General features: G+C 45.6%; 1 protein-coding gene across 1 annotated transcript; it reads left to right on the forward strand.

Moving 5' to 3' along the window:
- Positions 1-711: 711 nt before the first annotated feature.
- On the forward strand, positions 712-24,940 carry PANX1 (pannexin 1; the record flags this gene model as incomplete). The annotated part of the gene is made up of 5 exons (XM_084306845.1): positions 712-892; positions 10,937-11,076; positions 21,854-22,077; positions 22,766-23,436; positions 24,855-24,940. The coding sequence occupies 5 exons, from the start codon at positions 712-714 to the stop codon at positions 24,938-24,940; spliced, it is 1,302 nt and encodes a 433-aa protein (XP_084162971.1).

Genomic DNA, 24,940 nt, shown 5'->3' on the forward strand with positions numbered 1-24,940 from the left:
CTAAAATAAAATAAAAAATAAAAAAGGAAAAATATAAAGGAGGGGGCAAAGCTTGGGATTAGGAAGGTTAGGGGTTGTTAAAGATGACTTCTGCAAAAAACGATTTGAGATGTGGTGATAGAGATGAAACACTTGGGCTGGGGGAAATGCTCACAGTGCTGGGTTGGCTGGGGGCTTGGGGCACCTCCAGGGGCAGGAGAGGATGAGAAGAGGTGTGTGTAGGGGGGGTATTAGCGAGCATAAATACCCGAGGGGGGCGAGGATGGGGCAGGCTCCTCTCAGGGGTGAGGACGAGAGGCTGAGAGGTGACAGGCACAGACTGGAAGAGCAAAAATCCCAAAATGGCCGGGGTCGGAAGGGACCTCTGGGGACCCCCCAGTCCAACCCCTGCCGAGCAGGACCCCCTGGAGCACGTTGTGCAGGATGGCAGCCAGGCGGGTTTGGGATATCTCCAGAGGAGGACACCCCACGACCTCTCCGGGCCAGTCTTGGAGGTGGCGATGCCCGGCTCGGCACGGCTCGGCCCGGGGCATGCAGCAGCCCGGCGGGGGCGGTGTCGTGCCCAGCCGAGCCGGGCCGGGCCGGGCCGGGCTGTGGGGGCGCTGCCGAGCCGAGCCGGGAGGAGCCGTGCCGGGAGGAGCTGAGCGGGGTAAAACCGCGTTGTAGCGAGCCGTGCCGTGTTGTAGCGAGCCGTGCCGAGCCGTGCCCACCATGGCCATCGCGCACATCGCCACCGAGTACGTCTTCTCGGACTTTTTGCTGAAGGAGCCGCCCGAGACGCGCTACAAGGGGCTGCGGCTGGAGCTGGCGCTGGACAAGATCGTCACCTGCATCGCCGTGGGGCTGCCGCTGCTCCTCATCTCCCTCGCCTTCGCCCAGGAGATCTCCATCGGTAACCGGCCCCTCCTAAGCCCCCCCCCCAGCTCCCTGCTCCGGCAGACAAAGGCTTCGGCGGGGCGGGGCTGGGGCTGGGCAGGGAAGGGTTAAAAAGGGGGATTTTAGGGGTTTGGCGATTTGTGGGGTTCAGCTGCCACCCCTCGGGGGGTTTCCGCTCGGGGCTTGGGGCAGAAGGAGGGTTTGGGCTGTGTGGGGGGTGAGGAAGGGGAGAGAAGCATCCCTGGGAGCGCCGCCATGAAGCAAGCATCAGGCTGGCCTTCCTCTGCCCTCCTCCTCCTCCTCCTCCTCCGTGGGGGCACCCCAGCCCCCTGGCACCTTCATCCCATGGGGGTGAATTCAGCAGGACCTCAAAGGCAGCCCATGTGCTGCACTGCCATGCCCCAGGGTTGGAAGGAGACCTCACCACCTGCCCGGCACCTGGCAGGGAGAGGAGGCAGGGATCAGGCCCCTCAGACCGTTTGGCAGGACTGAAAACCCATTGTTTGGGTTTGAACCCTGAAAAAATTGGGGTGCGCAGTGGCAGGGTGATCTGCAAGAGCTCCCCAGAGGTTCCCCCCACTCTGTTGTGCTTCTGCAACTGCCCCGGTCCTGCTCCTCTTGTGGGTCAGTGGATGAAGCTGTGCTGTTGGTGAGAAAGGCCAAACTTCCCCAGGATTTTGCACCTCCCCATCCCCAAGGACTTGTGTTGCAGCCTGATAGCCAGCCCTCTTCCCAGTCTCAGAAATGACCGAGGAGATTTCCAAGCCCAAATGGTGAAGGTTTGTAACTTGGGTGCTTGCTTATAAAACCCACTGCACGTGACAATTCCTTATCATTGAAGTGGCACTCTGTGAAAGCAGATTTCAAAGGTGAATAAGCAGTGCTGTCCATTTAGGGACAGAGGTGAACACACCTCTTCCACGCTTTCAGGAATACTTTGATTTACTGCATACACCTGCCTGCTGGTGTTCAGCACGGTACACCCGAGCTACTTGGTCTTTAGCTTTGAGTGAAGCCAGTGACAAGAGACTGGAAGCTGGCATGGGATTGTGAGGTAGTGGTGAATCTGGGGAAAAACATTATGCATAGTATTAATCAGATATCAGAGGGGTTACCAGATAACATGCCCCAGTCCATTCTGTTCACATCTAATTGCACACCGGTTTCAGTAGACGTGGTTTTGACCCAGAACCCTGCAACCTGCAATAACCAAGCAGAAGAGTCGAGGACAACCAGGCTGGGATTGCCAGGACCAGATCCATGTCCCATGGATGCTCTGGTCAATCAGAGACTGAAAGGATGCAGAAGTATTTCTGTAATTTAACCTTTTAATTTTAGATCAGCTGCTACGTGTGCTTTTCTTTGCCTTGAAACAATGAAAAAGAGGGCTGTCACATTAGGGGGCTGTGCAGGTGCACAAACTAGCTTGGATGTGGACCTGGCAGTTTTTCCTTCTGCTTCCCCTCTAAAAGCTCTGGATTCATCTGTCTGAAACAGTGGCTACGTAGCAAGGTCTTTCTAATGATCCCTGCAGAAGAATTTCTTTCGTTTTCATTTTTTAAGTAAAGCCCCAACATGTGATGGTTGAGTTGCAGTTTGGTAAATCTTTCCTTTCTTCTGAATGAGTGACATTCTCCTCTTTGCTAACCAAACATTTGCTCCCCGGCGCATGGTGTATATAACACCTTTCATTATTAAAATGATTCAGATCGAATCTGCAACTGCAGCAGATTCACAAAGCAAGAGTAAAGTGAGTGCTCCATCCTGCATGCCAGGGATACGCCACGTGCTTTTTTTTCCCTTGTAATCTTGAGAACCAGTCAGGAGAAAACCTGTGGTTTAAAACCCAGCTCTTCTGTTTGAAGAAGAAATAAATCAATGGTGTGATGGCAGGCCTCTGGTGTCACTGAAGCTCCACCACGTGGTTTCCATATAGAAAGTGATAGTACGGCAGCCGTGCTGCCCCTAGACAGCAAGTGCCTGTGGCCTGCACAGCGCTTACAGCTCAGCAGGCAGGCTGCAGCTCACTGAGATGTTACCATTAAGGGTTTTTGGAGGGATGCAGAGTGTTTCGGGTCTTCTGTAGGCACTGCTGTTCAGCCAGCGATGAAATGGAAAGCAGGTGCCTGTCTCAAACACTTCCTGAAATAACCGTGCTTTGAAAAAGCTCAAGGCTGCTAAACCCAGCGAAAATGGTAGGGTGCGTTTTAGGTCTCAGGAAGAGCGACCCAAAATCAGAAGTGGTTGTGAAAGGAGCACGTGAGTCACTGTGTGGAAATATCCCTGCCTCTGGGTTCAAAAATCACACACACTTTCCAGAAACAAGTGCTCAGATCCTATTTCTGTTGGGATAGTTGTGTTCTTCCCACCTAAAGCAGCACGGCAGCTCTAGCCGTCAACTTCCCCTTCCCTTCTGGTGCCTTGTTGCAGCACAGTGTCTGGTAACTGCAATTTTCATCCCACCTGTGGTTGCTGTTGATTGTGCAAAGCGATTAAGACATTTACAAAGGCCACAGGTGTCTCCCGAAGCTGTCAAGTACCTTTGGGTTTTGATAGAAGTTTCAGATAACGAATGATTCACAGATCCAAATTGCATATCGCGGAGGATTTCTGTGCTGGAGGCATGAAAAACACGGCCGCGGTGCTCAGGCAGGGAGCAGCGAGCCCTGCAGGAGCTCCCCGGGGTTAGGAGGTACATGATGTCAGATCTGCATGCCGGCATCCTTCCGGGGAGAAGGAGAACTGACGTGAGTTTATTCTTAGTTATATTTCAGAGAACCCTGATCAGCTGCAGGTCTGTGATGACTTTAAGCCGGTTCTGGTGTTGCTTCCTTGTGGCTGAGCTGGGCTCTGTCTGCTCTGCAAAGCTTTGGGCTCAGCACATGGCAAAGGAGGCTGGAGATCCTGCACCTACCATCTCTGTGTCTGTCTGATACCATTTTATACTGGGAACTTGGAAATAGCACTAGGATTTTGAGCATTTGAACAGTGCCATGCGTGCTTCTGTTACTTAAATTGCTACCTTACGTTGTTTCCTTAGATTATTTGGCAGCTCTTCGGGCAGATACACAACAGGTTGGCAGGTACTGCAGTAACAGAAACCACAGAAATACAGATACATCATCCATCCCTCTGGGGAAAAAAAAAAAAAAAAAATTAAAAAGAAAAAAAAAAGATGGGGGCACCCTCAGCAATGTATGAGCCAGAGAATCAGTAAGTTTATTCATGCCATTTTTCTTTGATTATGTCTTTAATAACAGTAGCTTTGAGACATGGTTGAGACTCCAGTTTTTAAACTGGGTGTTGAGATCTGCTTCCTTACTGTAAACAAATTAGCTGAAGACACAAATACTTCTTAGGGAAGCACCACTTGTTATGGTCACAGTATATTCAGTTTTTGTTACACGGCGCTGAGATCCTGTGTCCCGGTGTGTAACTTTGCCTCTCTCTGCAAGGAGCAGGGGATTGCAGAGTGGAAGCAGAAATTTCCCCGGCCAGACATGGGTGGCTGAAATCTTTCAGTGCCTCATCTTACGGCTGGAGCAGCTTGGTCATTGTATGGAGAAGGGGAGAGAGAAGTCTTCAAACCCCTCTTTGCCACGGCCAGCACACCTACTGTGACTGTCGCTGTGTCTCAGGGTGCAGAGGGCTCTGAAGAGCCACAGGGAGGGAGGCAGCACATCAAGAGTATTTTCCCAGACAAGAAGTGAAACCCTAAGCAGGTTGGACAGAGAGGAAATCGAAACAAGCTGCTAGTTTTGGCAGAGGCTTGTTTCTCCACCAAAGTCGTTCTGGGAAAAATGTTGATGGCTGGCGTGGGTCGCAGCTGAAGAAAAGCAGATGTGAGAGATGACCACTCAGCATCAAATATTTGCATCCTTGTCCATAGGAAGGGAATTGGGAATTGTGCATGGGTGCTTAAGCACAGCGGCTGCTGTCTCCAGACTGCCCCGTTTAACCCTGTGTGACAGCAGTGAGCAGGGTGTGTAGTTCAGCTGTGGCTCCACGCAGGAGCTACTGGCGGGGAAGGGAGATGAGGATGGAAGGAGATGGCTGGGGGCAGGAGAAGTTGGGCTCAGGGTGGACACCCGGTGTCCCTGCTGTGTATTTGGTCTGGACATCAGTTGCGTGTGGCTGGTACATTGCTAGCATGACTTACTCCTCTCATTTTAGCATCTGTGTTTATTCTATGATCTAACAAAAGCCCTTGGAAAGCTTCCCAGGATCCAGAAACCATCACGTGCTAAGTAGAGAGACCCAAGAAACTTGGATATAATCAGTGTGAAGGTCTGGGAAGCACTACTAGTTGTGGCAGAATGGTGGGTTGAGAAGTGCCTGGCCGTGGACTGACCCACAGGAGCAGCACAGATCTGTCAAGTTGAAGATTTGCTGCACTGAACAAATCTTGCTGCCCCCCGCTGCTCTCAGGTGGGGAGCCCTGTGCTATGCTGTGCATGCCATGGGGTTAATCTCCCCACTGACCATTTGGGGCTTTCCAACTGGTGACAAACCTCCTTTGCCCTGCTGAAATTCCACTTCATTTCTGGGAGAGGTTTTTGGTTTTGTTTTTTCCCAAATTTTTTATTTTAGCCCTCAGCTCCCCCAGATGGCTGTCTGTAGACTTCGGGGTGCCTCAGACAGCAGAAAATAGGGGGGATGAACAGCATTAGCAGGGAGTCTGTGTGCTGCATCTCAGCAGCTTCTGTGGGTGCTGCTGGGGCAGCATTGCACACCTTCAGTAATTAGCTCAGCATCCCTCTTCTTGCTTCCAGCTGGGCCCACATCTCTATAAAAATTGTGTTTCTCAAGCAGCTGTAAGAACCAAATGGATAGGAAGGGAAAAAAAAAAAAAGAGTAAATCATAACAAATATAGCAAGAAGTAGCCTTAACTTTTGGATTAGGCTCCTTGCCTCTGCTGCTACCCCCTTGCTGACCCTTTCCTGCTGATGTGCATCTGCCTTCATGGTCACAAGTCGCCAGGACAGCTTTTGGGAAATAATCCTATCTTGTGACTTCCATGAGAGTTGGGTGTAATTAGGCCAAAGACTGTCACTATGGCAGCTGCTGCTGGCTGGGAGCTCGGAGAGCATTTCCAAGCGGTGCCGGAGCAGGCTGAGCTCTGCTCATCTTGCACTTTGTTGCTGAAACTGGGAGCGGTAATGAGGGGACTGAGTCAACCAGCATCTGTCCAGAGCAGCACTTCTCAGCCCCCTCCAAACTGTGAGCTCCAAAGCACCTTGTGTTAGTGGTGCCAGCCCGGAAGAGCAACCTTCAGCTCCTTGCTGCAGGCTCTGCTCTTGGTTTTGCCCCCTGGTTTCCCTTGAAGACCTCTTTGGGAACAGGCTGTGAGCCAGGGACTGGAAAGCACAGGTGCAGAGAAAAAATTTAGGACACGCTGATGTTACCACAGATGTGGCAGATATTTACTGATTATGGTTTTTCCATGGCAGCTTATGCTGTGTTGCTCTTTGGCATGTAAAGAGCCTTCAGTGAAAAGAAGATGAAGCCATCAGGGACAGGCCTGCCCAGAGAGCTGGGGCAAACCTCCAGCATTGTCTTTGGGTGAATGTCTTCATCTGTTGGTGAAGAGAATTTTTTCTGCTTTACTTCTACAGAGCCAGCTTTTCATTTCCTACAGAAATGACAGAAAGCTGTTCTGGGGGACAGAATGTGCCCTCTGGCATTGCCAAAGGTTTTGGGTAACAGCAACATAGGCAGGGGAGCCAAAGGTCCTTAGCCATTGTTCTGAGCTGTTGCTCCTTCTTCAGGTGAAGGGATTTTTTTATATTTCTTTATATCTCACTGGGGGGAATTTCATGCACATTTTTTTCCCCATGATTAAAAAAAAATTGTCACAGTGAAGGCATTCCTGAGAAATACCTTGCTCTTTTCCCACTGCATGATTTTGAGACTTCTCTGCGGAATAGCTGGCAGCCCCAAGGAGAGGGACAGATCCCTGCTGGCTCCTCTGACCCACTCTACTTAAATATTGCATCACCTGGGCTTTATGTTCTGCTGTCAGAGTAAACCTTGGTGAACAAAACAGGGTTGTTGGCTTTTTTTTTTTTTTTTTTCCCTGTGCACCCATGTATCTCTATAATTCCTTCATAAACACAGACTACTCTCCTTCACCCAACCTGCCACTTTGGACCATAAGAAGCGTCTATAAACCTAATAAAACCATTCCTTCCTGTCTGCTCTTGATGCATGTGTGCACACCCACGCATACAGTTTCTTCTTTGGCATGCCCTGGAACATTTTATTTTAATTATTATTAATTACTTTTTTTAAAACGTCAATGTAAAGAATGTGCACTGGGTGGTGCCTGGCATTCTGTACGCTGTGTACATGTTGCTTGATTTTGTTTGTGGGATTTTCTTTAGTGGCTGCTAAAGTAGCTAATTCTTCCAAGATACAAACAGATTTTTACATATCATAGCTGGTTCATTTTGCCTAGTGCAATACTATAGTAATTAATAGCCAGGTTTTCATCCAAGCCTATGCAAATCTTTTCACAGTGATTGCAGTGTAGTAGAAAGCGAGTAATTACTTACTGAAGGTTTAATCCTGTTAGCTACAAACCACCTGATCTCAATTCAGGAAAATGGCTCAGCCTGTGATTAACATTGATTCCTGGAAGCACTTTCTGTCAGTTCAGTTTCTTAATTAGATGCCAAAGTAGGAAGGGAGGTGCTGGGGAGGGAACCAGTCCTGCTGGCTGGGCATCCTCTCCTGGCGAGGGATGGGTGTGCGGCCTGGGGTGCTGCCCCTCTGTGGGTGTCACTTTGCCCACCAGTAAGACAGTCACATATGGACCTGGGACTTTCCTTCCAACCTGCAATTTTCCTTGGGAGGCTGGAAGTGTCTTTTTGTATGTAGGCTGCTGTTTTGGAAAGCACCTATGACGGCATCAGGGTGGGAGCGGCAGATTTGACTTGAATCCTGCTCGTTTGGCATCAGTAGCAATATTTCCACCTCCAGTTGGGCCAAAGGAGACTGGGTGGGCTTGCTGAGCCCTGAGGAATCCCAGCTGGGATGGAGACATCCTCTCTCAGCCACCTGATGACCGATGAGTCCCAAATGAGCCTGCAGGATATAGGCAAAGCTCAGAAAGATGTCACCAGCGCAGGGCCTCCACCTGTGGCCTGTCCCACGCTGGATATAAGCTGCAGAGCAACCAGCAGCAGGAGATACAGCTTCTCTTGCCTCAGGCATGCAGGAGACACCTGGGGATTGCTGCCAAAGCAGGCGTGAAGCCACGGGGAGGCCGGGCAGGGTGGCAGCTCTCCCGGCTGCTCTGTGGTGGCGGTGACGCAGGCCTGCCCTCTGCAATTCCTGCTGCCAGCGCCAGCTCTAGCTGCAAAAGTGACGTTTTATCACACTCAGGTGCTCATCTGCTGCAGTCACTGCCTTCATTTTCTGCAGCACTCGTGCCTGGTCACTCCTTGGAGCAGCCACTTTTTTTTTAATGCTCCTTTCTTGGCAAAAGTCTAAGTCAAATCCCCATAACTCCCTCCCCAGGGTTGAATCGGTACCAGGAAATGATTAAAAAAACCCTGTAATGATAACTTGGCCAAGGACTGTGTTGTGGCATCTGCTTAATGAACGCAGCCATGTATAATTCCTCGTCCTTCTTGCTGTGCATGGCACCTCCCTGTCAGTGTTACAGGCTTGGCTGCTGCTTTCCTATTACTTGTGGGAGCAAAGGGGCAGGAGTGGCTTCGTGTGACCATGTCGGGAGGCTGTCCCTTTGATAGCCAGGGACTGTTTGCCTTCTATAAAGTGTGTTTGTGTGCACATGTGTGTGCACAGTGGTTCTGGTGAAAGGCATTTAACCCTTTGCCTAATTTCTCCTCCAGTTCAAACTACAGACTTTCACTTCCTCCAGAATGTCCAAACATAAGTTGTGTAGATTCATTGCTGTTACTCCTTTGGAGGGGAAAAGGAAAGGAAAAACAAAAAAAGGTGGGAATTGTAACCATTTTCAGCTGCATTCAGTGGAAATTATGCAGAAAAATTCCCTCTCTGTTTAAGTCTTGGCATACCGCGGTTAGCGCAAGGTTGTAATTTATATTAACGATTATTTACAGCCAGGACTGCAGTAAGTTAATTAAAAACCAGGGCAATAACCAGAGTCCCCAGCTTCTGCTGATGTTTGTCTCTTCTCTGCCGGGCTCCCGACTGAAAGTTACAAAGGTTTCCAAAGTCCCTGATGAAATGCCAGAGATTTAAAGAGCCGGGCTTGCTGCTCTGCTGCAGCCCTGGGATTGCTGCAGCTGCCCTGGTGGGACCTTGTGCTTACACTTCTCTGGAGATGGAGGCTGGCTGCCTTGCTCATCACTGATTTAAAGACTCCATCACTTTCAGTGGTTTCCCACCCGTTCATGAGAACAAACACATTGTTGTTCTTTTTGCAGACAGGCAAACACGGCTAGGACAGAGCTTCTTGCTGAACCCTTTGTTCACCCTTTGCTTGCTGCTTCACCCAGGGCACAGGCAGCAGCATGAGGTTTGTGAAGGAGAGCAGAGCAAAAAGAATCCCCGTGCAACAGAGAACAGAGACACTCCAATTGCATCCTTTATTATTATTATTTTTGTCCTCTGCAGGGTATTTCTTGAGCTTCCATGGATAATAGGAATTTTCTGGAAAGCAGAAACTCCCAGAGCTGTGGGAGAGTGTAAGTGGTTGTGCCGCGCCAAGTTTGTTAAATCACGTGAGCTCTGGTCTGATAAACAGCAACTTGTTTTCCATAAGGGAGGCTTGTGACAGGTCAAACCATGTCATTATGATACTACAGCCTCAGAAATAATTGTAACAGTGATTCATAAAGCAAAGCTTTTATTTATAATGCTTGTTCACTACGCTGCATTGTAAAAAGGCTGTACAAGTTACAAGGCTAGTGCAGTCATCTCCTGTTACAAAAGCAGTTTTATTCTCTAAAAGCTAAAGCAGTAAAAAGACACAATGAATGACACAATCTTACACACACAAAAAAAAATATTCCTATCAAACACACAGGATTGCCCTCTAGCACTAACTTTGATGAATATGCTAAGGAGCGAAGAAGGTTGTTCTTGGAAGAGGGCTGCTCGTGGAAGAGCTGCCTCCACTTTTTGTGTAATCAGTTGGTGAAACAGCTATCCTGTTTCAGCTTCTAGGAATGCTGGCTGGAAACTACTTCTTGCTTTCGCTGTCAAAGCTTCGGAAAGAAAAACAAACCCCCTCAGCCTGTTTTACCAGCTCTCATCTAAGCAGCCACTGATGCTCCACGTCAAGTAACCACTCTTCCACCTTGAGATATGTTGCAGGAAGACTTAACTGGTGCCTGTAGCTGGTTAGAGCACAATTTAACCCTAAGGCTGAGGCTGGCTAAACAGCTGCTCTTGCTGACAATTATTGCCTTGATCTTCAGTTTGAAGCTCTGGAGAAGCTGGAGAAGTGCTGGGAGTAAGTGGAGATGACTGTGGTGTGTCTAGTCATGGTCTTGGTCCTGCCAGGAGTTACGGCCGGGAGTCCCTGTTTTCACAGGGGTAACCAGAACCCCTCAAAACTTGTTCATGGTCTCAGAGGCAGAACCAGTGGCCTGGGACACACCCACCCTTGTGTTATTTCAAGGGCTCCAGGGCTGGGGGAATGGTGTTTGAGGTCTTGTTTCAATAGATGTGTGAGCTGTGGGCTGAGCAGCTGAGAAATACAGCGGCAAGATGGTATATCGTGGTGGCCATTTCCTCGGGAAACCAGCCTTATCTGGTCACACTTTATGTCTGTTGGCTCCCCTTTGGCCAACCTGAGGCAAGTGGAGGGAAGAGGAGTCTTGGAGGTTACCATGCTCCTCCAAAAAAATATGAAAACAGGCCTAAAAGATGTGTTCTTGGGTTCTGTGGGAACTGAGGGAGTCACAGAGCTGCTGTGTTTCCTTCCATCACTTAATGTCGTAGCGTTGCATACAACAAAACTACAAGTGTGAGCTGTTCTTTATAAGCTTGATGTCTTTTTTTTTTTTTTTCTTTTTTTTTTTAATCTTCTGAGTGTGTGATCACTTCTGCTTTGTTTTCCAGGTGCCCAGATAAGCTGCTTCGCACCCAGCTCCTTCTCCTGGCGCCAGGCTGCCTACGTGGACTCCTACTGCTGGGCAGCTGTGCAGCAAAAGCAGCCATCCCAGAGCAACCTGGAGAACATTCCCCTCTGGCTTCATAAAGTACGTACGGGGCTCCTCGTGGAAAAATTGGCTTCACGTAGAAGCCTGCCTTTGCCTTACGTTTCTCATTTCTGTTCTCTGGTATAATCCCTGGCTTTGACTCAACTGTTTTTAGAGACAATGTTTTCTTTCCCTTGCTTCCAAGGAGGATAGTGCTGGAGGAGGTGTTTTCTGCTTTTAAATAAAGAATCTGTTGTGCTAGAATAACAAATGTTACCGCTTATCTGGTTCCAGAGTAATGTTGATGTGCTGCCCTGGAGCTGGGTCCCAATTTGCCTTTAACAGGGCACTTTAACTTTAAAACCAGGACACAAGACACAGCAGCTGACTTAATGCTTGTATCAAAACCTTAATTTAGAAAAGCAGGATAGTAAAAACATTTCATATTTTTGTTGTGTTATACTTGGCCAGTTGGAGAGAGTTGGAGTCAGGGCAGATATGGATTTGGGGAGAGATGAAGTACATCGAGGGTACCAATACATTTAATCCCTGCCTTCAGTGTGCTCTTCTGAGCTTCCTTGGGTGGTTCCCATTGAGTTGTCTTTCAATGCAGGTAAAGCAGCATCATACTGAAGGCACAATAAGGGGCCTATTTTATGCCTAAAAAGTGCAGTAGGTACTGAGATACTTGAGCTGGCTCGAAGGGGCTAGCTGAGCTTTGGCAGGAGTTACAGACTGACTTAATGCCATGCCTGGAGCTCACTCCCTTGCTTGGGCAGTGCTGATGCTGAAGTCATAAATGCTGCTGGAGATGGGCAGGTGTGGGGCTTTGCTAAGTACTGCCCTTTTATTACCTCGGGAGCAGCACTGCTAGAGGCTGTGCTGCTCCCTGATCCAAGCTACAGCTTTGTGCTCCAGCAAATAACCCCACTGGAGACAGGGAGCAGGGGAGGGCCTGGTGGTAGGAGGAGCTCAGGTCCAGGACCTGGAGCACCTGTATTTCTGCTGGCATATCTTGTACATCAGCTTTTATGATCTGGTCAGCTGGTTGGACCTCCTCGGACAGATTATTCAGGGCTGTCTCTGATTCGTTTGCTGACCCAGATCATTGACTGTAAGGGTTTACTACTGCCTTCTCCCATGAGCTCCACTCATAACCTTAACCCAGAGGTCTTTCATTTCATGAATATTAAAGCCAGCATTGTTGGTTTCTGGCCTGAACTCATCATGGCTCAGTTAGTACGTCACATCACTTAAGCAGAGGCCAGCTGAAGCTGCTGAGACATCTCACACCATGGTCAGCTTGAGCAGGTGGAACCTCCACCTGCAAGCTGGATGCGTTGCTCCCTCCTGCTGAGGAAACATGTTCTTGTGTTACCTGATTTCTATCCATTCATGTGTCATATCATGACACAGCTGATAGCTGGCAAGTGCAACTGTAATTCTCTTCGTTTACCAGCCATGGGTAATAAGCTTTAGTGTCATACTTTTATGACACAGCCCACGTTAATTTGCTGACTAGTGCTGTCTCAGGAATTGGTGCAAGGCCCATCCTCTGTGGTAGCTTGATGGTATGTGATGTTTCCTTGCAAAACCCTGCAGACTGGCTGCGAGCAGTGTGTCTGAACAGCTGAGTCAGAGGTTGTAACTGAGCCAGGGTACCTAGTCCTAACCTCCTAAATCCATGCTTGGCCACCAGCCCTTCCACTGAGCCAGGCACTGGAAGCTGCACATGCTGTTTGGAGGCCAGTGGAATGGAATGGAATAGAATGGAATGGAATAGTTCAGGTGGAAGGGACCTGTAAATGTCATCTAGTCCAACCGCCTGACCACTTCAGGGCTAACCAAACATTAAAGCATGTTATTGAGGTCATTATCCGAATGCCTCTAGAGTACTGACGGGCACAGGGGACCAACCACCTCACTGGGAAGCCTGTCCCAGCATCTGACCACCCTCATGGTACAGAAAATTTCCCTCATGCCCAGGCTGACATTCCCTTTTGTTCCTGAGGAGCTTCCCTCCTCAGGTAGTCTCAGGTCACAGTGAGGCCTCCTCTCCAGATGGAGCACCCCAAGGCTCCTCAGGACACAGTATTAGTTAATATCCATCCACTTGTTGCTCATCAATAAGTTTCTGGGCAAGGAGCAGTGTTCAGGCATTAACACAGCCCTTTGATTCCTGCCATGGCATCTGGAGGCATTTGGTTGTTGATTTTGGTGAATCCAGGGCCTGCAGCCACTGGCTGTACCCACTGGTTGGTGTACAGTGTGGGTTTCTGCAGGAGCATGGGGCCATCTCCCTGTGTATGCTCTGTACTGAAAGGCAGGTAAAAACTCATTGGTCTGCAGATTTGAGCTAGATTTTGGCCAAGTTGTTTTTAAAATGTGCAGAGCAGAGCCTCTGTGGGAGCAAGGTGATGTTACCGAGGAAAGGGAGCCTGTCTGAGCTCGGAGGAAAGCAATGTCACTCCACAGTGCAAGGGCAGGGATGCTCATGCAGGGACAGCAGGGATCATTGGCCCAATTTTTCTTAAAACAACACTTGAGGCTTTTTTCCTGCATTCTGGGCAGCAGTACATTTATTTGCAAGGCACCTCAGGTTCTTTAAAATACCAACTCACTTAGCATCTTGCTCTTTTGGTTTGCTGGAAGACTCTGTAAGAGATACTTAAGGAGGTGCTACATTATGATTTTGGGGGCTTGAGGTTGTATGCCCCAGCTCCTGATTGAAATGAATGGATTTTGTTATGGCATGCTCTCTGTGCTCGGTCAGAAGTGCTGTCAAGGGTTTGGTGGTGTAGGATGGAAGTAGGACCGTGGTGCTTTTTGTCTCTTGGTGAAGAAGCCAACTTGCAGCAACTTGTCCTGCTTTTGTTCTAGGTGTCTGGTTGCACTGAAGGATTGTCAAAAGCAGGTTGTATTGGATCAAAAATGAAACCCTCTCATTTCCCTCCTATTTTGTAGAGATATTTGTTCTGGGATTTTTTTTTTTTTTCCATCAGTAAATGCACGTTTCCATTTCGGGCAGTCCCCAAAGATCAGGCACATTTACTTGGTGCCAGTTCTGCCCCAGGAGATCTCTCCTAGGGCTGGAATTTATTGGTTGGAAAGCTTGTTTTGGAGTGGAGAGGAGGAGCGTGCTGCAGCTCCCTGGACTCCCAGACTCGCTGCTGGTTTGCACATCCCCTACAGGTGCTCAGGGCCTTCCTGGACCCTGCTGCTCCTTGGAGAACAAGACTTCTGAACTTTCCAGTGATCTGAATAACTCTTTGCACTGAATAGATAATGTGCTGAAATGCACAGCTCAAGAAACAATCTGATATGTGGATATGTGGAAGTGAGACAGTGGGGTGTGCCCTGCCTGTAATCTAGGCTTAACACTAAGATTTCCTCTGCATCAGCAAGAAAGCTGACAAAATGCCTATGTTTGAATCCTCTGGCAAGACACATCTTCAGGGCTGTCACTGATGGAACTGGGCTTGGTCAGGCTTTGCTCTTCTGCTGTCTCTAGTTTCTTTTTGAGTTTTCCCTTCAGGCTTAACTCCCTTAAGAGGTTTTCTGTATCTATCTAAGTATCAGAACAGACATAGTGTTTTCTAAAAATGATGTTAAAGAGAGACTGGTGGAGGAGCCATGTATTGCTTCCTCTGCAGATAGTTTGTTTCTTGTCTCTGAAGATGAGCACTCCACCTGATGGTCTATTCTGAAAAAACTTAGCTTGATTTTGAGCTGGAATAGAAATAAGCTTTTGGCCACAGTAAGTAGCTGATCTAGTGGAGGAGAAGACTGTACTGTGAAGCCTTTTTAATCCAAAGTGCCCAAAGAAATGCATAGAAACACACACAGGAGAACAGTGAACATCTAATTAGCTCTTGATAGCCAAACATGATGGCAACCAAGCAAGCTGGGGGGGGGGCAGCTGGACATTGAGTGATGACCTCTGCCTAGCCCCTAAACCTAGATGTGGTTGCCTATGATCTTGTAATTTATTTATTTATTTATTTTTTGAATTGCTCTATTTTCTAGTCTGCTGTCAATTGGAGAGAATCAAGGAGGAAGATGGAAATTAGTAAAGCTGAGGTAAAGGGAGTAGGTTCTTCAGAAGAAAAGGATTAGTACCAGTGTGAAATGAAGGCAAAAGGTTTATCTGCCTGCTGCTATGTGCATGACTGAGAGCAGAAAGAGAGGTCTTCGCATGTGGCACAGGAGGGAAAAGGCAGTCGTCTGGTTCAGATCTCTGCAAAAGGGCAGACAATTGCAGTGGGAGGCATTTTGTTCAAATTTTTGTCCAAAAAATCTCAAAGCATTTTGTACAAAAATTGTGTCTGAAGTCATTGTGTGAATTGAAACTTATCTTTTTCAAAATACCTTTTTTTGTAATGGAACTGAGATTTACTGTGGACCTGTGGATTGCTTTCTGAGTTATTTTCTGTAATTATAAAAAAAAAAAAAAAAGTGTTTTTCAGTCTGTTGGTATGATTATAATCACAGTTGTTACCAGGTTCTCGTTACTCAGTGTTTATGCAACTTCTCAATCAGCCGAGGACTCCTCATGTTTCACCTATAAAGTCCCACCCAGAGGGATTAAAGGCTGCCGGTGCAAGGAAACCTGAATGCAGATGTATTTCTAAACCATTCTTCGCGTGTGTGGTATTATCAGTACTTTAGTTACATTAGTCTTACTAATTGAAGCTGGAAAAGTACAGTTCTTAATCTGTATCATAGTAGAAAGCAGGTAACAGGAGGAATAAAAAAAGTGTATTCAAGGTTTGAGATTCGCTTTCAGACCTGAGGTAGGATAACCTCTCAACCACGTGGCAACCTTTAGAATTATGACTCATTCACAGCTCTTGTTCTGCCCTGATAGCCAGTGAAACATCTCCCATTGACTCAAAAAGGAACAGGATTGTTCGGAGGGAGCTTAATAATTTTGCTTCTGGAAATGCTTGTTGCCGTCAGCCAGTTTGGGGCATGTTCCTTTGCTCTGGCTCTGCCTGTTGGCACAGAGGAATTAGGAACTGAAGAAGCTGGCACCTCATCATGATTTTATTATTTTATGAGAATTATTCTCGTCTGAAGTTCGTAAAAGCACGTCAGTGCTTCTTTTAGTATTACTGTATGCCAAGGAATTTTCTCAGGACTGTGCTCTACACTAGTGCATTTAACAGCTGTGCATTATTGTATTTAAATGTAGTGTTTTACCACTGTTAAGTATGGTAGAAATCTGAATACTTTCAGTCATTTTAATAGTGTTAGAATAAATAAGGACTGAAGATGCAGTGGAATTACAAAGCGGTTGTTTTCTTAATGCCACTAAAGTGGTCCTCACCTTCTGCCAGCTGTCTTTATCCAGATCTCAGCAGGCTTTCTGTAGGTCAGGTCCTATCGAATACCTTCTGGGCCACTCCACCATTAACAGCTATATGTTCTTTTAATGACAAAACCATATTTGATCATAAGAAATGGTTATTAAAAAGCCCTTTCAACTTATTTTGTGTGTTTCCTGGATCTTAGTGGAGTTGAAGCTAGGGATGTTAATAGACTATTTCAGGTTTTAGTCTGATTTTCCTTCATTTTCAGGAGCGTGGTGCTAATGTATCTTTAAAAGGCAATTCCTTGGTAGCAAAGTCTTCTCTGTATGTGCAAATAGATTACTCAAACACTTCCTCTTCAGCCATAAATGTATTTTGATTGCAGAACTACCTGATTTCTAAACAATTAAAATGACTGAAATGGATGTCTTCAAGAAGGCAGATCAACCTCTAGAAACTCAGAAGAATGTTTTTTAGGGCAAGAGAACAGAGGCCTTAGAGATAGCCTGGGGTCTCCTGCTTTCCAGCTTCTTTGAGCCTGGAGATGATTCTGTTTTCTCTCCTGTAAATAGCTGTGATTGTGTGTGTTAGATGTCAGGCTCTCCCCACAGCCCTTGGCAGTTTATCTATACTGCACTTGGCTAATTACTGCTATTTAGAGCTGTGACCAGTAGCATGTTTTGCTGTGTGTTAGCCTCCAGTGATTCAGATGGATACCTTTTGTGGAGGCATAAATTTGGCAGCTTATTTTCCTGGCCTTCCAATAAAAGGTGATGGAAGTCATGCCATGAGAATATTTGGGATTCATTTTAATATTTGTAAAGCTAACACATATATTTGTAAATATGTGCATTTATCACTGTATGGTTCGTGTCATTCTGAATACTTATCTGAACACAGTTGTTCACAGATCCTAGTAAGACAGCTGTTTTGGAAAATATGCTTTCAGTTTGTGCAGATAATTTTCATGAGAGGAGTCAATGCAGGCACTTGAATAAATGGTCATGGCTTCAAGAGAGTTCAGTGGGTTAAGTAGGAGATTTCTAGAGTTTCTGCTCCATGCATAAGGGTTATTTTTCCTTTGCATTCATAGTGATTTAAAACTGCTCTACCTGTTTATGGTCAGTGATGTAAGAAAACAGTGCATGTCTATGAAAGGAAAGCATTTTGATGTGCATAGATAATTTGCTTTAAAGATAACCTTCATGGCTGCTTTTGTGAGTACACAACACATGACTGAAAACCCCGTGCTCTGCTGAGATGGGTCCACATCCTAACACTCCTGTACATCCTGCTCAGACATGGGGTGCTCATGGCTTTCAGGAGGATTTGAGTGCCAAACTTGTTGGGCCTTTGCCTGTCCTTTTATTTTTTCCTTGCAGCTGGCTGGAAATGAAAGTTGAGGGCATCCAGGTTGAAGCGCGGTGTTAAAACCCTTAATGTAGTCTCACTGATGAAGTCCAGAAAAGAGCATCTTGTACCACAGGATATTTTATCTATTCTAATGTATCTTTTCTAATCTACTTTTAGAGGACCTGTCTTCAGTTATGCAATGTTAAATGCTGCATTAAACCAAACGTTGTGAACTTGCCATTGGAAAGGCACTTGATAGATAGCAAAAGAAAAACTGAGTTCTACTCTTACGGCAGTAACTTTCCCTGCCATATATTTGACTGTATAGCTCTTGAAGTGAGTGATACTTCCTGTTTCATCTAAATACTACAAACTCTCCAAGACTGGAGAGTTCCTCCTTGTGTATCCAGTGCCTTAGAAGTAATTACATAAAACATGAAAAAACGGGAAGCATATTGCACATGCTTATCCATGTGCGAGTGCCACAGAATCCATTTTGTAAAATGAGAAGTCGTTGTGCATGACTGTAAAATGTGGTCAGATGAGCTGGATAATTCAAGTCTGTTGTTCTAAAACCTAGGACTCATGCCAGATGACTTTGCATTTTCACTTCTGCCTGCTAGTTCAGGACCCAAAATTTTAATGATTCAGAACAATTGGCTGCTTATCTAAGCCTGCTGTTAACAAATAGAGCACACGTCATTCCTTTTTTTAAAAAAGACAGATTCTGAGAAGGATGGAGTCTAGCATCAAGTGCTGTGGAAGGGCTGACAAACACAGGCTTTGTTTCTGAACCAAAAGAGCCGGACTAATAATGGTCGTGCTGCAGCTCTGGCTTGGAGACCATGCAGAGAAGAGCTGCACAGTGTCTTCTCATGCTTCCATAAGCTATGGCTTTGGGGGCTATAAGAATCTCAGGAGGGAAGGTTCAAGGCAAACATGCCTTTGCCCCAGTAGTCTAATGTTTCTGGGTGAAGAGGCAGTGGTAAAGGAGCCAGGGAGACGAGGAGGTGCAGGGGAAGAAGGCTGGAGTGAAGCAGGGGTGATGGGTGGGACTGGAGGGGGCAGAGCAGCAGGGCTGATGCCACTGCCACACAAGTGCAGAACCTGCCACCAGAGTCTCTTTCTAGATATGAAGGAAGACATGAGGACTGAGACAGTGGAGCTTTCGGGATGTGACTTCAGCATATCAACCATCTTGCCTCTTGCCGTGCCTCTTGTAGGCCTCTGGGTAAAGAGATCTGAAGGAGTAATCAGATACGGCTCATGTTTTTCCAGTTCTGGGGATCAGAAAGGGAATTCATAAGTCCTCTGATACCTGTAATGAATGTGAATGAATGGTGCAGCCAAATGGTATCAACCAATGTAAGATGCATATGTGGCTCCTTACTAAATTAGGTATGCTGTTTCTTTCCCCATCTGGCACCAGTGGAAGGGTGTTAAGAGGTGTATGACAGAGAAGTAAGTGAAGTCAAGCAGTCTTTGCAGCAATCTTCTACAAGCTGACATTTGTTGAGGCCTATGGAAAAGGTGCTGCAGCAGTCCGGGCTGAGGAGTGTAGATAGGTTTACGTGTGTTCATAGATAGGGGATGTTACTTCTAGATTATACAGAATTCAGAGGATTGAAAGAACCTGGCTATGAGACCCTAAAGGTATGGGCAGCCTCAGGCATTGGGACTGTGACCTGAGGGACCTGATGCCATTGTCTACGGTGATGAATAGGGTGGGTTCCTGAGCTGTTGGTTTTGAGTTGGTTGCATGTCTACAAAAACACACTGGGAGTGTCAGAGTATTACACCTGAATTGTAAATGATAGACCAGGAGAAAAGCAGGTGATCTGAAATTATCTGTTGTGTACAAAGAGGGAAAATGGAAGGCAGTGAGGGCAGAGCTCTGTGCAGTGTAGGTGGGGGAAGGCTCACGTCAAGGGTGCAGCAAGTAGAACTGAGGGCTGCCACTAAGGACATGACTTCAAGAGAAGGAGCTTGCTTGGTTTGCTCAGAATCATTTAGCAGCTCAAAAAAAATTAGCAGCACCCAACATCAGGGCTGTCCTGGCTGCTGGTGCATGTAGTGGCTCTGGAGGGAGGAAATTCCTGATGGTGACTATAGACAGCTCTTTCTGTGAGCGTGGTTTAGTGGTGCAGAAGATGGTAATATGGACTTGGAGGGGGTACTGGGTAAATTACCAGTTTCCAGCTGTGTCAGGAGATCAGGAGGAATCCACTAGATCCACCAGACCTGGGAGATCAGTCCCCTGCAGTGGACCAGGGACAGACCACAGCCAGAATACAGCAGCATGGGGTTGGCGTTCGTTCCTTGCTGGTAAAGAAGAGCTACCTCTAGTGGGATGGACAGTATAATTACAGTCAGCTCTGCTTCATTAACCTAACTAGGTTCTTGGAACGAGCCTGGTACAGGGTTAGCCCATTATTATATCATTCTCTTTCGGGTTAAATGTGAACCACTTTTTTTAAGCTTTCTTGAGGGCTTACCTAGAAACAGAAGTAGCAATTCTGGCCAAGGGTCAAGTACATTGCTACCAAGCAGAAAGAGTTAAATTATGATTTTTTAAGGGTTGCAAGGGAAACCTAACCTTTAAATGCAGCATTCTCTGTTTCCTGTGGTTATTTAATCCTTTTCATGGCTTTGTCTTACTGCGTGTAACAAATTTCCGATGTGACTGCTATGCAGAGAACATGCACATCCTGAAAGGCAGTTCATATTACAGCCTCCAGTTGCGAAATGCAGTTCCTTTAAGAAGTTAGTTTTATTTGGGTGCTAATACATCATGTAGGTTCCTAGTATTAATAATTATGTAGGATTTTGTTTTAATAGTGAATGATATCAGAAGCAGCTTTCCTGGATAATGTGCTCAGTAACATCAGATTATTTATTTTGTGCATACAAAACTTCAGTCTCTCCTGCAAACACAAGATAATGTTAGGTCCAGGTTCTCATCCTGTTAAATATCTGCAGATCCACTGATGTAGGTGGAGCAGTCCCACTTGGTGATTAATGATCTCAACCCAGGTTTCTTCTAAAATTCTCCATTTACTTTTTCAATGAATATGCATGTGTGCAGCTATAACATTTAAGATAACTTAAATCTGATTCAAATTTGTTCATCACAAATAAATTAAAAGTCCTTAGGAACTGATGCTGGATTTGAGTTAAGTGCAACTATCAAAACTTGGATGTAACGAATTAAAGGCTAGTCAAATTGCACAGTACATTATATTAACTAATGATTTGTCTAACTAGATCTTACATCATGTAAGTGTAATGTTATGTATGAATATACACCTTGAATATAATGTCACAGTAGATGGAAAATACCTTCTTTCCAGCAACTGCAGAGAGTTGGAGATTTAATCTCATGGAAGAACTCCTACCTCATGATGAATAGGAGAAAGAAAGACTTCAAGCTGTTGTGTTTTAAAGCTGCATCAGCCCCTTCCCTAACCAACAGGGACCATGTGAGGGCTGACTTCTCTGCTCTGTGTCAGCATCAGACCATTCTGATGCCATGTCTTGGTTTCCATTTAGGAGCTGACTACAAATATTTAAATACCCTTAGAACCATAGTTATATCCTTTATAGTCTACATGCCATGCACTCTGAACAGCCATCTGTGCTTGTGGGCAGGTACAGCACTATTAAAAGTCTGTTCATTAACCTCCTGGTTACTAATGGGCAACAGGAGAGATTTCCACCAGCTTTTGGAGTATTTTACTTGCTGTGAACAGTGGTGACACATCTACATGACACTGCCCTCTCCTTCCAGGAAGCCTTTCTGATAGCTCCTTTGGTTGGTTTTGCTATTTGTGGTTCCCTAGATTAATGCCTCAGATTCATTTGAGACAGTACAGCTCTCAATACTCAGTGAAAACGCAATCAGGACTGTGGTAACTTAATTCAGTTTGTTGGCTTTTGGTTCTTTTTTCAAAGCTAAGTGGTAGCGAGGTTACTGGAGCTGTCTGAAAAGAGATTTGGCTTCCCTGCGTGTCCCTGATAACTGCAAAAATATGTTTTAGTAAAAGAATTTACATAAAGTTATAGGGAATTTAATAGGCTTATGGGGAATTTAGCAGGCTTATAGAAAAAGGTGGTGGCAGACTGACTTATTTTATATACAAGTGGAGCCTAATGTGAACTTTTTCTTCCTTCAGTTCTTCCCATACATCCTTCTGCTAGTTGCTATCCTGCTGTATCTACCATGTTTGTTCTGGCGCTTCACTGCAGCACCTCACCTTTCTTCAGACCTGAAATTTATTATGGAAGAACTTGACAAAGCCTATAATAGGGCAATCAAAGCTGCTAACAGCGTCCGTAGCGGAGACGCCAGAGACCCCACTGACTTAATTCCAACTGCTAATGAAAACCTGACACAGAGGTAAGATACTGGGGCTTGGCTTTCTTTGCTCTTTTCCTTAAGCTCTGAACTGATGTGACACGTGAATTAACAAAGACATTTATAACAAAGGTTTGAATGGTGACCTCACACATTTTTAAATTTGTTTAAAAAAAAAAAAAGACATCAGAAATCATTATTATGGGCACTTGGAGCTGGAACTTAAAGGTTTCTTTTGTGAAAGAAAATATTTGATTAGATCTTCAGGTTACTAATTACCTGAGGCGTCCCGGTTTCTTTGTTTGCTGTACTTGTTACTTAGTTTTACCCACTGAGCATAAGAAAACAAGAGGGACTGCAGCCCTCACTTTCAGTGTTCTTGGCAGTTGCTCGCACCCTGTAAGGCAGAGCCTGTCTCTTGTCTTCTCCTGCCCTTTTATGTCTGGGTCTGCAGAGCTTCTGGTTAAAACAAACAAAAAAACTCCACAAACAAATAAACCACCATCAACATCAAACCTAACACCCTACCCCTGAAAAAACCACCAACAACCAAACAACAAAGGCATAAAAGCTTTTTTTTTTTTTTTTTTCTGTTAAGTATAATAGGACTACCATTGATTTACCCCAGTAAGAGAGAACTTAGTCTTGTGTCTGTTTTAGAGTATTAGGCTTATCTGAAACTTAAGATGGTAGCATCTGATCTATGTGATTTTTTTTTTCTCTCTTCCAGTTTGTGGGAAATTTCTGAAAGCCACTTTAAATACCCAATTGTGGAGCAGTACCTGAGGACAAAGAAGAATTCCAAATGCTTAATAATCAAATACATTTTCTGCCGTTTACTCACTCTAGTCATTATTTTCCTCGCGTGCCTCTATCTGGGCTACTACATTAGCCTCTCCTCTCTGAGCGATGAGTTCCTCTGCACCATCAAAACAGGGATCTTAAAGAACGACACAACTGTTCCAGAAGTGGTTCAGTGCAAGCTTATTGCTGTCGGTGTCTTCAAGGTCCTCAGCTATATTAACCTGATAGTCTATCTCCTGGTGATGCCACTGGTGGTGTACGCAATGTTTGTTCCCTTCCGCTGGAATTCGGGCGTTCTCAAAGTGTATGAAATCCTGCCAACTTTTGATGTGCTGAAACTGAAGTCAAAGTGTTTAGATGATTTAAGCCTTTACCTCCTCTTCCTTGAGGAAAACGTGAGTGAACTTAAATCGTATAAATGCCTCAAAGTGCTAGAGAACATTGCAGTTTCTGAGAAGTTTGATGTCATGCAACTTTTGATAAACCTTGGTACAATTAAGACAGATACTGTAGATGGGAAGCCAGGGACAGCTGTGCCAGAGAAGCCTGAAGAAACACCTGTAGAAGAGCTGGAAAAAGATGCAACAGAGCTACAAGGTAAGGTGGCCTGCACTTTAAAACAAAACAAAAAACACAAACAAACAAAAAACAAGAAAACAAAACCAAAATAAAAATCAATATCCAAATCTGGTGGTATAAGGAATCCATTAATAATTAAAAAAGTAATAATTAAACAGGTTGCATCTACGTGTGTATTCCTACCAAAAATGTTTTGATGTATTCTACAAGGAAATTGACCTGCTTAGACCTTGCTATCTTGTCTGCATATAAGTGCTGTAATTTTATTTACATGCCTGCGTCATGCACTTGGGATAGCAAAAATTTAGATTAACATAATAATCAGTCCGATATTCTGAAACGCCGCTGGTGGAGGAAGAGAAAATGATGAAAAAGGGGAAGTGGAACTGGGGCCAGCAAATGTGCTCTTGTTCCTTCTTAAGCAGAGAGAAAGGAGGATAGTCTGCAAAGTGATTTTTGCCAAAATGGTCTGAGTCAGGATCTGGATTAGTGTACCTGTTCTCTGAATGGTCCCATCAGTTTCCAGACATGACTGGCTCTGAGCAATGCCTGTTATAGGAGACTTGGGGTTAGATTCTGTCTGAAAAATATGGCATATCTTAAATGTGACTCCAACTCTTTTGTCAAGTGCCAAACTACAGAAGAGAAGCTAAATATCCAGACAGAGGCAAAAAGGGATGGGAAATCTTTCTTCCCATTTGAACATGGCCCCTGTCACAGATGTCCCTGCAGAAGCCACAGGACACCAGCACCAACATCCTCTCAATGATGGAGCTCAGACCCCAGGGGCTGCCTCTTCACAAAGTCCTTCACTTGTAGAAGTGGAGATGCTTTAAAACATTTAGTAGGTGCCCTCAATGCCGAGGGCAAGTTAAAGAGCAGGAAGATGTGAAATCTTCCTCTTCAATTAACCATGCCCAGTGCTTAATAGGGAAAAAAAAAAAAAAAAAAAAGCATCAAAGCATCATTCAGAAGGTAACTGTTGTTCTGTGCTTTGGTCAAGCACTTCTGGTAGGCTGAGGCTTGGAGGAGAAGTGAATTTATAAAGCAGGGGAAGTAAGAATGAACATTGAGAATGGTTTTATACTGTAAAAGAGACACTTCTGGCTGCCAGCTCTAGAAGAGCAGTTTGGAGTACTCCTGACACACAATAAGCTTCCTTTTAAATGTGTCCTTTTTGAAAATACAGGTGGGTCAGTTCTGCTACGAGGATTAGGAGCCCTAGGTGGAGGTGTCTGCTCAACAAGCTGCAAAAGCTAATGGAGAATCTGACTCATTTTTTACCTGAAAGCAGAACTTCTGAGACTGTTTTCATTTCACAAAAACACTTCAAAGGTTTTGGGCTCGCTTATCTTTAGAGCAGAACAAACTCATGCTTGAATCTCTGTTAAAATGTTTTTTGGCTTTTCGCTTTTAAAGGTTTCCTTTCTGCTTAGTTTTGACAGACCATGAAGCAAGTGGTCACATGAGCCCGAGAGAAGATAAAAAACTTCGCCAAAGACTTATTGATTCTTCATGCTGA

The sequence above is a fragment of the Netta rufina genome (assembly GCF_964035555.1).
Source record: "Netta rufina genome assembly, chromosome: 1".
In the NCBI taxonomy this organism is placed as follows: Eukaryota; Metazoa; Chordata; class Aves; order Anseriformes; family Anatidae; genus Netta; species Netta rufina.